The sequence below is a fragment of the Artemia franciscana genome, chromosome 10, assembly GCF_032884065.1.
Source record: "Artemia franciscana chromosome 10, ASM3288406v1, whole genome shotgun sequence".
Taxonomy (NCBI): Eukaryota; Metazoa; Arthropoda; class Branchiopoda; order Anostraca; family Artemiidae; genus Artemia; species Artemia franciscana.
Genome location: NC_088872.1, coordinates 2,253,276 through 2,266,535, shown reverse-complemented (window position 1 = coordinate 2,266,535; position 13,260 = coordinate 2,253,276). Strand labels below are relative to the sequence as shown.

Sequence of the window (13,260 nt, the reverse complement as noted above, 5' to 3'; positions counted from 1 at the left end):
CTAAATTAAAATAAAAATCCCGAGATCTCGGCAATGTGTACCGACACCTTGGAAATTGGGGGGGGGGGTCTATAAGCTCCGAGCTGCTATATAGAAAATATGGAATTTTACATTTTTTTTTATCCCAGAAGAAACATCACAGGTGCGTTGTTATTTATTAATTCATTTTTTCCTATAGGGTGATCGTATCGAACCAAGTATCCTAAAAGATCGGGAGAGGCTCATTTTACCGTAAATCAGAAGCTGTTTTGCCCTTTTTAGGTAACCAAAAACATTTTTAGGACAACTAGACCCCCTCTTTTGTCCATTTCCCCCCACTCCAAAGGCATCTCTTCAAAATTTTAGGTACCTATTTGATTAAGTATCGATGATTGGTCTAATATGTATGCCCTTGGGGATGATATGACCCCCCATAGTCCTAGGGAAAAGGGCTTTAAGTTACACAATATGTCCATTTTTCACGTACATTATATTTAAGTTAGAAACTTTTCAAAATTTTCTGGGGCAGATTTAATGCGGGGGGGGGGGCTTCCACTTAGAGAATTTTCTGTGGGAAGGAGAATTTCCCGGAGTAATCTTCCAGTGGATGCTTTAAACAGGGAAAGGGAAAGAATATCCTGGTATGATATGAATAACGGTCGGATGTTAAAGTAAAACTGACGTTTTTTTCAATTGAAAGTAAGGAGTAACATTAAAACTTCAAAGGATAAGAAATTGTTCGGTTCACTTTTTGTCATGAATCTTTAAGAAAAGCTGCAGCTTTTCTTAAATGAAGGAAAAGCTTCTCTGATATACAAAATAATTTTTGCTCGTTTTAAGTTTTAATGTTACTCCTTGCTTTCTATCGAAAAAGCTTTTTTGTTTAATCCTATTAAGCCTAATATACAGTATTGTTCTACAATTTGGCAATCCGCTTCAACTCATATTCGCAGAAGCTAAACTCACTAAATAGTAAAGAACTTAAAATCTGTGCTGCTAATACAAACCAACATTAATATAAAAATCATCACTTCACACACTGTCATATGCTATTTAGTTATTTCAAATATTTTGTAGGCCTGCCCGCAGACCATCATTTAAAGGATTGTTATCACTGATATAATAAATTCCCAGTTTGAAAGCGTGATCGTCACCAAACATTTATGTATCCTCCCCCATCCTGATGAAAGCTAGTTGGAATTTCCCCTTACAATTATGTCTCTTAAGGTAATGAATAAATTCAACAGCAGCTGTAACCATGTGGGTTTCATGACTCTTTCTAAAAGAAGGTAAAGCTTTGTCTGCATGGTAATAATTAATAATTGGTTGTATGTTGTTGTTATTATTATTATGTATAATTATTGTTATTAGTACTATTCATTATTTTTTAAGTTATAGATAGAGGGACGTGAGCGGAGGGTAGTCTGTGTTATTTTTATTGTTATGAAATGCACGTTCAAAATCGGGATGGGTAGCAGAGGAGGCAGCGATGTAGGCCTATTTAGCGTTCTTTATTGTCATAGACCTAAACATGCACTAAGGAAATATGTCGCATTATCTATTTTTAACAAAATAAAATCCCCATTAAACTTGAACTAATAAAATTTTTAAGCACTAAGAATGACCTTTATAGACACCTGCTTGAAACGAAGACTAGTAGCACCATCTATAGTAATATCAAAAAAATATCGGAACCATAAGAATCTACAATATTTTGCGGCGCTCCTTAATACATTTTGAATAAATAAAAGGAAGTAATAAGATTGAAAGTTATGTTAGATAACATTTATGTAACCAAAAAGCATCTATTGTAAGCCCAATATTTTTTAAGCCAAATATTGTAAGCCCGATATCTTGTAAGTCCAATATTGTAAGCACAATATTTTGCAAGCCCAATATTGTAAGCACAATATTTTGTAAGCCCAATATTGCAAGCAAAATATTTTGTAAGACCAATATTGTAAGCCCAATATTTTGTAAGGCCAGTATTGTAAGCATAACATTTTCTAAGCCCAATATTGGTAAGCAAAATATGTTGTAAGCCCAATATTGTAAGCACAATATTTTGCAAGCCGAATATTGTAGGCCCAATATTTTGTAAGCCAAATATTGTAGGCACAATATTTTGTAAGCCCAGTATTGTAGGTACAATATTTTGCGAGCCCAATATTTTAAGCACAATATTTTGTAAGCCCAATGTAAGGTTAAGACATCAAAGGGATGTCAATTCAAGAAAATATAAAGTATAGGATAGAAAATATTTTTCTAATTCTAAAAGGGGAAAGAATACTTTTTCGTTTTATCGATAAAAAAAATAAAATAGAAATACTCAACAGAGTAAGGTATTTTTTCAATGGTAGTAAATTTTTTTTAATGTAAGGTAGGTGGGGGGGGGGGGGGAGATCAAGAAGTTAATTGAGCCCTGCTGTCTTCCTCTATTGATGTTACTCAACATAAAAAGAAATTCGTTTACATACATCACTACTTGATCCGTCGGTAACTTGAAATATAATTGCCATTGCTGCCAGTAAAATCACAACCACTGAACGAGACATCCTATAAATAGACATAAATTCACTAGAAAAAGCCATGGGGTAGTAGATAGACTGCAAAAACATAAATAAAATAAAATCGGTAATCCCACGACTCACTCCTTAAACTCTTATTATAAGAGAAACTATACTTACCTGATATATACTTGATACATATTAATTGGGTTTCATTATTGGGTTTAATGGTATTTATTTTTTTTTTGTCAAGAATGGCTCCCTATTTTGTTGGGAAAATTGGCATCCTAGGATAATTTGGCCTAAGAAAACATCTAGATGGGTCAGAAGTTTGATAAAATTCGTGAAGAGCCTTCATTTTTAAATTCATCAGTATTTCAATTATGTTATCACACTTGTTACACTTATCCGGAAAAATTGAAGATTTTCACAAATTGAAAAGTTTACATTAAATTGATGAAAGAACAAACATCTGGTATTGCAAAAATATCAGTGTATATTTTGACAAGGGAGTACAACAATTCAAAAATATTAAAAAAGAAAGGTAACTGTGGAAAGAGTGAAGTTCGAAATGTAATTTTTAGGCAACACTTCTTAAAAACAAACCAGAGATGAAGGAAAGGAAGATTAAGCGATAACTACCCCCCTACCCATTTAACCGAATATGTAAGAGGATAATCTGTTACTTGCAAGACCTTTAGAACTTTTATATTATTGCTCGTGCTTTATTTTTTTTTACTGTACGAAAAAAATTGGTTGTTAGTTGTTTTCTGGTTGTTGTATCGTCGCAAAAATACACTTGTAGTACTCCACATTTAGAAGAGACATAAATCTGTAGACTGTCTGCGCATCTTGGTTTTTTCGATATGAATATCAGGTTTGAAATCTAAACGTTTTAGGACCACAAGAAACTCAGCTAATTTTTTTGAAGGAGTGTGTTGCCTTACCTTAAGTTTACCCTCCACAGTAATGTTTATTTTAGAGAAAGATTATCAGAGAATGAAAATTTGTAATCGACTTTTTCCAGTAGCCTTGCTTAAATTGAAACTGTTTAGCTTTGGAATATGGAACATAAGCATACTTAGAGATCTTGGAGGTCTGCTGAAAATCCAGGGGATTGTTCATTTGAATATTGATGTACGGGCTTCCTGCTAACTTTTTTGAGCTGCTTTACTAAGTCCAGGGTTGAATATACTTCATCGTGCTTCAGACTTCTTTCAATACAGCTATGGACTGTATGTACCTCTTGCACGCTCGGGTGACCTGGATCACAATATTTCATTACTACTTTCAAAAATCTAAGATACTGAAGAAGTACATCTTGCATAGTGAAGCTCATAACAAAATTTTGCCTTTGTGACACACATGAATCTTCCCAATTAATAATCTCAGAAAGATCAGGATACGTAGATAAAATTCCTTCAACCATCAGGACAACACCACTTGCTATTTCGTTTGCTCCACGACCTGTAGCTATTTCAGACCACACTACGCAGTACACTTATTCGATGCATTCCCCAGAAGCACGTTGATGTGTGAAAACACTCGTCAAGCTATATGCTGTAACCCTCCGTTTGTAGAAAATTGATGAAGCATTACAACGAGGAAGCGCTAATACATTTTCAAGGTCGAAGCATAGAAAAGGTGCTGAACTATTAGCCCTATCCTTTTTTCCTCTCCTCTTTAGTCCCAGCCTGGCTAATGAAATGTCGTTCGATACTCTTCTTTTTTAAGTACTGGCAGCTCAATGCCATGTTTTTAGGCAACACGTTTCTCTTCGCATGTGTCACATAAGTCCTTTTGGACTTATGAATGCCTAGATTGTAATTTTCAACAATATAACTGGTTATTTAACCCGCCGTAAATAGGATAAAGGACTATTGTCATGATGAATACCATAGAAAACTTTGCAGCATCAGCCTTTAATCCCAGTACTAGTCCCCATCGTCATTTATATATCCCCCCTCTGCCCCCCCTGCGTCCCTGTTGTAGTTGTGTCCCTTTGTCCAGTCGTCATTTATAGTCGACAAACATGACGTCAGTCGACACACACGTCCCAGTCGTCATTTGTGTCCCGGTGTCCCAGTCTGTAATTTCTCTTTGAGTGTCCCGGTCGTCTTAGTTTTCTTTTTCTCCTTTATTTTTCAGTTTTTTTTCCTTCTTTTAGTTTTTTTCTTTTTCAGTTTTTAGTTTTTTTAGTTTTTTTATTAGTGTCCCGGTCTGTATATACATTCGTTTTTGAATTGGTATATGATGATATAAATTTTTTTTTCCTTTGTTTCTTTTTAGTTTTTTCTTTTTCTCCTTTATTTTTCAGTTTTTTTCCTTTTTTAATTTTTTTTTCTTTTTCAGTTTTTAAGTTTTTTTAGCTTCAGTTTTTTCTTCTTTTGTATTAATGCTAAAGCCAAGGTTCGAACCTGGAACCTCTCGGACCTAGAACCTGGAACATAACGCTTTACCAACTCAGCTACTTCGGCTTGAATACATTTACCTTTTTTAGTTTTTTTATTTTTATTTTTATTTTTTTAGTTTTCTTTTTCTCCTTTATTTTTCAGTTTTTTTCCTTTTTTTTAGTTTTTTTTCTTTTTCAGTTTTTAGTTTTTTTAGTTTTTTTTTAGTTTTTTTTTAGTTTTTTATTAGTTTTTAGTTTTTTTTAGTTTTTTTTGTAGTTTTTACCTTTTTTTAGTTTTTTTTTAGTTTTTTTCTTTTTTAGTTTTTTTACCTTTTTTTCTTTTTTTTAGTTTTTTAGCTTTTTTAGTATTTTCTTTTTAGTTTTTTTGTAGTTTTTACCTTTTTTAGTTTTTTTCTTCTTTTGTATTAATGCTAAAGCCAAGGTTCGAACCTAGAACTTCTCGGACCTAGAACCTGAAACATAACGCTTTACCAACTCAGCTACTTCGGGTTGAATACATTCGTTTTTGAATTGGTATATGATGAAATAATTCAGACGTCATATGCGGACAGACAGACAAACAACTTATTTTTATGTATATAGAAATTTTTTGGTTTTTCCTTTTTAGTTTTTTCTTTTTCTCCTTTATTTTTCAGTTTTTTTCCTTTTTTTAGTTTTTTTTCTTTTTCAGTTTTTATTTTTTTTAGTTTTAGCTTTTTCAGTTTTTAGTTTTTTTTTAGTTTTTTTAGTTTTTTTATTAGGTTTTTTTTAGTTTTTTTTTTCCTTTTTTAGTTTGTAGTTTTTTTTTTCCTTTTTTAATTTTTTTTTAGTTTTTTAGCTTTTTTTGTTTTTTTGTATTTTCTTTTTAGTTTTTTTTTTGGAGTTTTTACCTTTTTTAGTTTTTTTTCTTCTTTTGTATTAACGCTAAAGCCAAGATTTGAACCAGGAACCTCTCGGACCTAGAACCTGGAACATAACGCTTTACCAACTCAGCTACTTCGGCTTGAATACATTCGTTTTTGAATTGGTATATGATGAAATAATTCAGACGTCATATGCGGATATATATATATTTGACGTCTAACTAATAATCTAACAAATACAGCATCATAAGAGTTTATTTAAAGCCGATAATTCTTTTTCAATCTGGAGGCAGGATTGGTCTATGACGTCATGACGAACTTCCTTATCATTCTGAAAAGATGGATTTTCGGAGAGAAATTGATGAATCATCTTTGATTCTATAGATATATGGTCCCAGTTAATGATAATTATTAAACGAAAACATCACGATCTACTTTTTGTTTGTACTATTATTTAACAGTTACATACAAGGACCAGGCAAATGAACCACCAAAAGATGGAAAAAGCAACGAAATTTAACCAACCAAACACTTCTGAGTAGCATTAGCATGACTACCACGAAATAAACTTTTTAAATATCTAAAGTCATTCTTCGTCCTCTCGTTTAGTTTTCCCGCTTTTCTGCACCTCAGAAAAGTAATTATCGTTATAGAACTAGAAGTTCTCTGGTACTTCCCTTCTACCCTAAATAATCTTGCGGATGAGCCTTTGCACGACGGAAACAAAATTTTACAATCGATGTTGAAACGTTATTCCTAGTTCAATAGTGTACTTTACTTTCGATATTCTTCTTTTTATATCCTTCATTAAGTGATAATGGCCACTACCCAAATGAACTTGGTGATCTGAAGTTACAGTAATATAGTGGTGAATCCAGTAAAACAGCGGTAAAATCATTCAAATTGAGATGCTAAACCCTAAAATTTTACAAATTAGTTTTTTTTCCCGAATGAGCATTCTTGTTGGATTGAGGAGATGTTTCCTTTACTTCCCTAAGCGTCACACTTCCATATCAAACACCGTCATTGGCAATTGCATTGTGAAAGTAAAAAAGAATAATGCTTTGTTTTCTTTATATTTGAATAATGTTAAACCGAAACAGTAAACCGATTTAGGGGGTTACGATATATTGATGAACATGGACTAACATAATTGTCACCATTCTTAAATAAGCTTTAAATGATTTTCTCCTTTTTCACGCTAGATATTTTCCTTCGAATTCAATTTTTCTTTAGTAGTTCTTTACTAAGTCTTAGGTAGCTATTGCCGCAAACTTAATATGGTAATTTAGGAGATTATATTAAGCATGAAGAAAATAAAAATTCACATAAACATAAAAAGGAAAAATAAAAATAATTGACTATGTACAGAGCCTCTAAGAAAAAGATTGCCCTTTTCTTCGTTTATACAAAGTAACACTAATTTGTAAAAAAGAATATATTGATCGAAATAAGCAAAACAGATTATATACAGTAAAATGTAATGGTTCAAAAGTCGAATCTATATTAACTTTGAATTACAAAAAGTAGAAATGCAAAAAATCGAGAAAAGTAAACAAATAATCAAACTGAAAATTGGAATTTTCTTTTGACAATGCATTTATCCACTACCTATACTAATCCACTATCTATATGTGTATGAGGAGGGCTGTCCCCACCTCAATACCTAGCTCTTTACGTTAAAGTTTTCTAATAATTTTAAAACAGTTTCTTATTGTTCTAATTATACAAACCTTGAGTTTCAAGAGTCGTTCTTAAAGAATTGGGACAAAATTAAAACTTTAGCGTAAAGGGCAAGGAATTGATAAGAGGGCAATCCCCGTCATATACGTAATAATCTCTGTTTATTTTATGTTTTAATGCTGCTCTTTACTTTAAGTTGTACTTTTTGATGTTGTACTGACTTTAATTTTTGATCTTTTTATAAATAATACCGCAAAATCACGCTGCACCTCCACGAAAAAATTCTCCTCCCCATAGAAATATCCTTTAAACAATTCAATCCCGATGAAAATTTACTCCTGACAATGACCCTTAACAACTCTACGCCCAAAATTGAGACGGAAAAGAGAAAGCAAGACATATATAAAAAAAATTGCTTAGGAATTCTGGCAAATTCCCCTAGTGTATGATTTCCCCTGATAAGTACACCTCATGAAAACTTTCCTCCCCATGGAAAATTCCCTCGTGGAAAAACTCTCAGCCCAAAATTCACCCCCCCCATACGAAAACATACAGTCTACATACTTCCTCGTAACAAATACTATGCTCAAACAGTGGGGAAATTTTATAGCTTAAAATTTTTTCCCCCTGGGTCCGTTGGGGGGGGGGGTCATGTTGTATAAAAGGCATAGTTATTGGATCTTTTAATTATGATGAACAAAATGGCTATCTCAAATTTTGATGGGACGATTTGGCAAAAAGGAGTGGGGAGGGGGCCTAGTTGCCCTCCAATCTTTTTGTTCGCTTAAAAAGGGCACTAAAACTTTAAATTTCCGTTTGAATGAGCCCTCTAACCATATTAAAGGACCACTGGGTCAATGCAGTCACCCATGAAAAAAAAACGAATAGACACGCATCTGTAATCTTTCTTCTGGCAAAAAATACAAAATTCCACATTTTGGAGATAGGAGCTTGAAACCTTTACAGCAGGGTTTTCTGATAAGGTGAATTTGATGGTATGGTTTTCATTAAGATTATATGGCTCTTAGGGGGTGTTTCCCCTTTTTTGAAAATCAGCCAAAATTTATCTGTTTCAGATAAATACAAAAAAGTACTGTTTCAGACAAAGCCTTTAATGGGTAAAACTAAACCTAGCGTAACTTATATATTTGAAATCAGCGTAACAAGTCAATTCTTTTGATATATCTCAAATATAAATTCCATAATATTCCATAAATTCCATATCATAGTATAAATTATATTTTTTAGAGTTTCGGTTAGTATTGAGCCCGGTCGCCCCTTACTTATAGTTTGGCACCAAGAAATGTTTGATAAAAAAAATCCCAGTGGTTTTCAAAGGTTTGAAACAACAGGCTTATTTTAGGCTAATCGATTTGCTACGGTCTTACATTTTTTGAAAAAATAAAGAAACTCTGGTGACTCTGATTTTAGGTTACTGATTAGGCCATTTTTTTTTATTTAGAAAATCAAAATTTATTTGGGTCAGACCAGCTGTCTAGGAACTTCGATGAGAGTAACATCAGTATCCCCTGTTGGCTGGTCTGTTTGACAAACGAATGAAATTTTAGCACTTTCGATTGAGATTAGCAATTTGAACAAGCAATTCCAACAATCTGAACAGAATGACTTGAGATTTGAGCAGATTAATTAGCCAAAAAAGGGGGCTAATGTTTACGCATATAAAAAATGAAAGATTACTGTCCCCTGCTTATACTTCCATGTTAAAAAGTGTGTTTTAATTTCACTTGCTAATTTTTGCTACTTATTTCATGAAACCAGTCACTTTAATGCGAAAGCGTATGTTAGAAAGCAAAGCAAAATAACTCCACTACTTTCTTATTCGTTTTTCCGATACCGAATAGTGAGCCGTTAAAGAACGTAAAGTCTGACCAAAAGTCGTACTCGATGAAACAAGAGGTTCTCTTTGTGGTTGAATAATTGGTTCGGTTTTGTTTCGATTCTTGGTTGGAAAAATGTGCTTCTTCGTCCATTAAAGATGTTTTAAAGGAAAAGAAATTAAAAAAAAAAATAAATAAACACGCATCATTGATCTATGTTCTGGCAAAAAAAGAAAATAAAAATACAAAATTCAATTTTCACAGATTAGAGCTTGAAACAGCTGCAGTTGGGTTATGCGGTACGCTGAATCTGATGGTGTGATTCGCATTAAGATTCTATGACTTTTAGGCTATCAATTTTATTTTTTAGGTAATATCAAGTAAGTAGAAGAACAAAACATATTAAGTAATATTCTTCTTTGCCTGCTGCAATCATCTTTGCCTGCTGCAATCATCTTTGCCTGGTGGTAAGCTTTAATGGAGTGATAACACTATAGACACCAAGAATCCTATGGCTCATTTACCAAGAGTAATTTGCATGGAAACACATTCGATAAAGCTTTATACACGCTGATATGGCTTTTAGCCTTTGTTTTAAAGACATTTTAACTATCTTTGCAACTGCAAAGCTTTTACTTAGTGATAACGATACAAGTGACCACTATTTATTTTCTATTTTGCCCTGTACTTAACCAAAATTAACAAAAAGAAAGAAAAAATTTAAGAAAATCGAAAAGCAACAAACAAACATTACAAGGACTAAAAAAGGTATAACAATTCATTTGTATCTCTTTGCATCCAATATTTAAATCTCCGGTTTTTACAATAAATATTAGTTTATTTGTGTACCGGGCTTGGAATTACATTCAAAATGGTTTTTATATCAGTGTTTTATGGTCGAAATTTTGCAATTATTTCAATTTCCAATACATTCATTGAACGTGATGAAAAAAAAATCTTTCTGATGTCTATGAAAAAAGAAGAAAAACACCAATATCTCGTCAATTTGCTAAAGGCAAAGATAAAACTAAGCACTCAAGCTCTCTATAATCACCAACAGGATGAATGGTATCAGATGATGAATTACATATAGATGATGAATAAGATGATGAGGCAAAAAGGATTATTATAAAGACACTTTTGCAAAATCCCATAACCTGAATCAAATTCCAGGACCAGAAGTGGATTGCTGCATATACTAATATTTTATGTACTAGTAATAATACTAGTATTTACTGTTTACTAGTATAATATTTACTAGTTTAATCTTTACTAGTATAATAGTATTTAGTATTTTTTAGTCAAACAGTTCGTGGTAACGAACTGTAGTAAGGAGCGACCCGGCTCAATAGTAAACAAAACTCTAAAAAACGGAATTTTGATGCTACAATATACATAAAAAAAAAATCAGATTTTTATGATGATTTCAAAAATATAAGTTTCATCAAATTTAGTCTTTGTCATCAAAAGTTACGAGCCTGAAAAAATTTGCCTTATTTTAGAAAATAGGGGAAAACACCCCCTAAAAGTCACATAATCTTAACGAAAATCACACCATCGCATTCGGTGTATCAGAGAACTCTATAGCAAAGTTTTCAAGCTTCTATCTACAAAAATGTGGAATTTTGTATTTTTTGCCAGAAGACAAATCACGGGTGCGTGTTTATTTGTTTGTTTGTTTTCTTTTCCCCAGGGGTCATTGTATCGACCAAGTGGTCCTAGAATGTCGCAAGAGGGCTCATTGTAACGGAAATAAAAAGTTCTAGTGCCCTTTTTAAGTGAACAAAAAAATTGGAGGGTATCTAGGCCCCCCTCCTACGCTCATTTTTTCTCCAAAGTCAACATATCAAAATTTTGAGATAGCCGTTTTGTTCCACATAGTCAAAAACCATAATAACTATGTCTTTGGGAATGATTTACTCCCCCACAGTCCCTGGGGAAGGGGCTGCAAGTTACAAACTTCGACCAGTGTTTACATATAATAATGGTTATTGGGAAGCGTACAGTCGTTTTCAGGGGATTTTTTTGGTTGTGGGGGAGGGTTTGAGGGGAGGGGGGTATGTGGGAGGATCTTTCCTTGGAGAAATATGTCATGGGGGAATAGAAATTCAATTAAAAGGGCGCAGGATTTTCTAAAATTACCATAAAAAAAACAATGAAAAAATAAAGATGGAAAAGTTTTTTCAATTGAAAGTAAAGAGTAGCATTGAAACTTAAAACGAACAGAGATTATTACGAATTTTTGGGGTTCTAAAATTACTTTAGCATAAAGAGCGAGGTATGTAGGAGGAGATAAATACCTCGCTCTTTATGCTATAGTATTTCTAGTATTTTCAACTATTTATTCTACGGCCTTTCTGATTCAGGGGTCATTCTTAAAGAATTGGGACAAAACTTACAATTTAGTGTAAAGAACGAGGTATTAACGAGGGTACAAACCCCCTCATATACATAATAAAAATTAAAGAATATAAAAGTTTGTTACGTAAGTTAATTCTTAAGTTCCGTATATTTTTTACTAATAAAAAAATTCTTTAACAATTAAAATGTATAGTTGCCTTTTTATGTAACCGAAAAATTGTATGGCAACTAAGCCTCCTTCCCCACCCCTTATTTCTCAAAATTGTCTGATCAAAACTAAGAGAAAGCCATTTAGCCAAAAAAGGAATTAAAATGCAAATTTCATTTTAATAATTTATTTGCGGAGAGCCAAAATCAAACATACAATAATTCAAAAACGTTCAGAAATTAAATTTAAAAAAACTAGTTTTTTAACTGAAAGTAAGGAGCGACATTAAAACTTAAAACGAACAGAAATTACTCTGTATATGAAATGGGTTGTCCCCTCCACAATCCCTCGCTCTGTACACTAAAGTTTGACTCTTTGCCACAATTCTACTTTTTAAAACAATTAAAAACTTTAGCGTAAAGAGCGAGGGATTGCAGAGGGGACAACCCATTTCATATATGGAGTAATTTCTGTTCGTTTTAAGTTGTAATGTCGCTCCTTACTTTCAGTTAAAAAAACTAGTTTTTTTTATGTAATATATACTAGTAATGATGCTAGTATTTAATGAGAAAACTGTAAAAGTTGTGTGAACAATAAGGCTATTTAGCTAGATCTAAGAACAAAAGCATATCTCGAAAGAGATTACTTACTTTCTTTTTTGTTGATGTTTAGGCTACTGCTTTGTATTCCTCAGACACTACCCCTTTTTAAGCTCTATTTCAACTGAGTTTCAAAATGACACTGGGAAATGATTCCGAGTTCTTGCGCGAAAGCAGAATAGAGTTCTGCGGAATTATCACCATGGAAACTAACTTTCTATCGATTAAAGAAAGAGAATATTTGGAAAAGGCTTTTTCTATCTTTTCCGATTTTATTGGTTTTCAATTACTCCATTAGCCCTTGAAGTGTCCCCTCTTTGGCTCATATACTTTGTCCGAGTAAAAGGTGAATAACAACAATTTGCCAAGGTGATGAAAGAAGTCTACTTTAACGATGAACGTAGATAGTTTCAATAAAAAAAATTGAAAGGAACGACACATGATCCTTGTTCCAACTAAGAACTTTAGGGTGAAAAAATGAGGTTTTATTTTGACGACTTGTGAAGACAATATGGTTTATAAAGAAAATAATATTTTTTTATTTTATAAGACACTATTGTATCCACAATAAAAGAAAATAATCAATAATTGCAAAAAAGACAACTTTTATTGCTGGTGGAGGATATACTCTCTAAGTTGTGTACACACTTTAATATCCATCGTATACTCATGAATTTGCTTCATTTGACTATTCGGGTATCAGAGGCACGCTATAGCATTCATTGCCTATAATAAAGTGCCAAAAGCCTTCACTGTTTTTTTTTTCAGAGGCACTTCTTATGGAAGGGTGATCGTTTAAACTTTGGCAGGGGTTCATTCGATTGGAAATCGGATGTTCTAGTGCCCTTTTTAAGAGTCAAAAGTGGTCTTAGGGCAACTAGCCCCCACGT

The 13,260-nt window shown here is 32.8% G+C and overlaps 1 protein-coding gene across 1 annotated transcript in view; it reads right to left on the bottom strand.

Annotated features, from left to right (window-relative positions):
- Positions 1–12,532, bottom strand: part of LOC136031648 (follistatin-related protein 5-like) — a 142,588-nt gene extending 130,056 nt beyond the window's left edge. Inside the window, exons 1-2 of the mRNA XM_065711301.1 lie at positions 12,422–12,532; positions 2,457–2,535 (exon numbers count right to left, since the gene is read on the bottom strand). Of these exons, the coding sequence (XP_065567373.1) occupies positions 2,457–2,534 (78 nt within the window). The 5' untranslated portion in view covers position 2,535; positions 12,422–12,532. The remainder of the gene's footprint in view (positions 1–2,456; positions 2,536–12,421) is intronic.
- Positions 12,533–13,260: the final 728 nt, after the last annotated feature.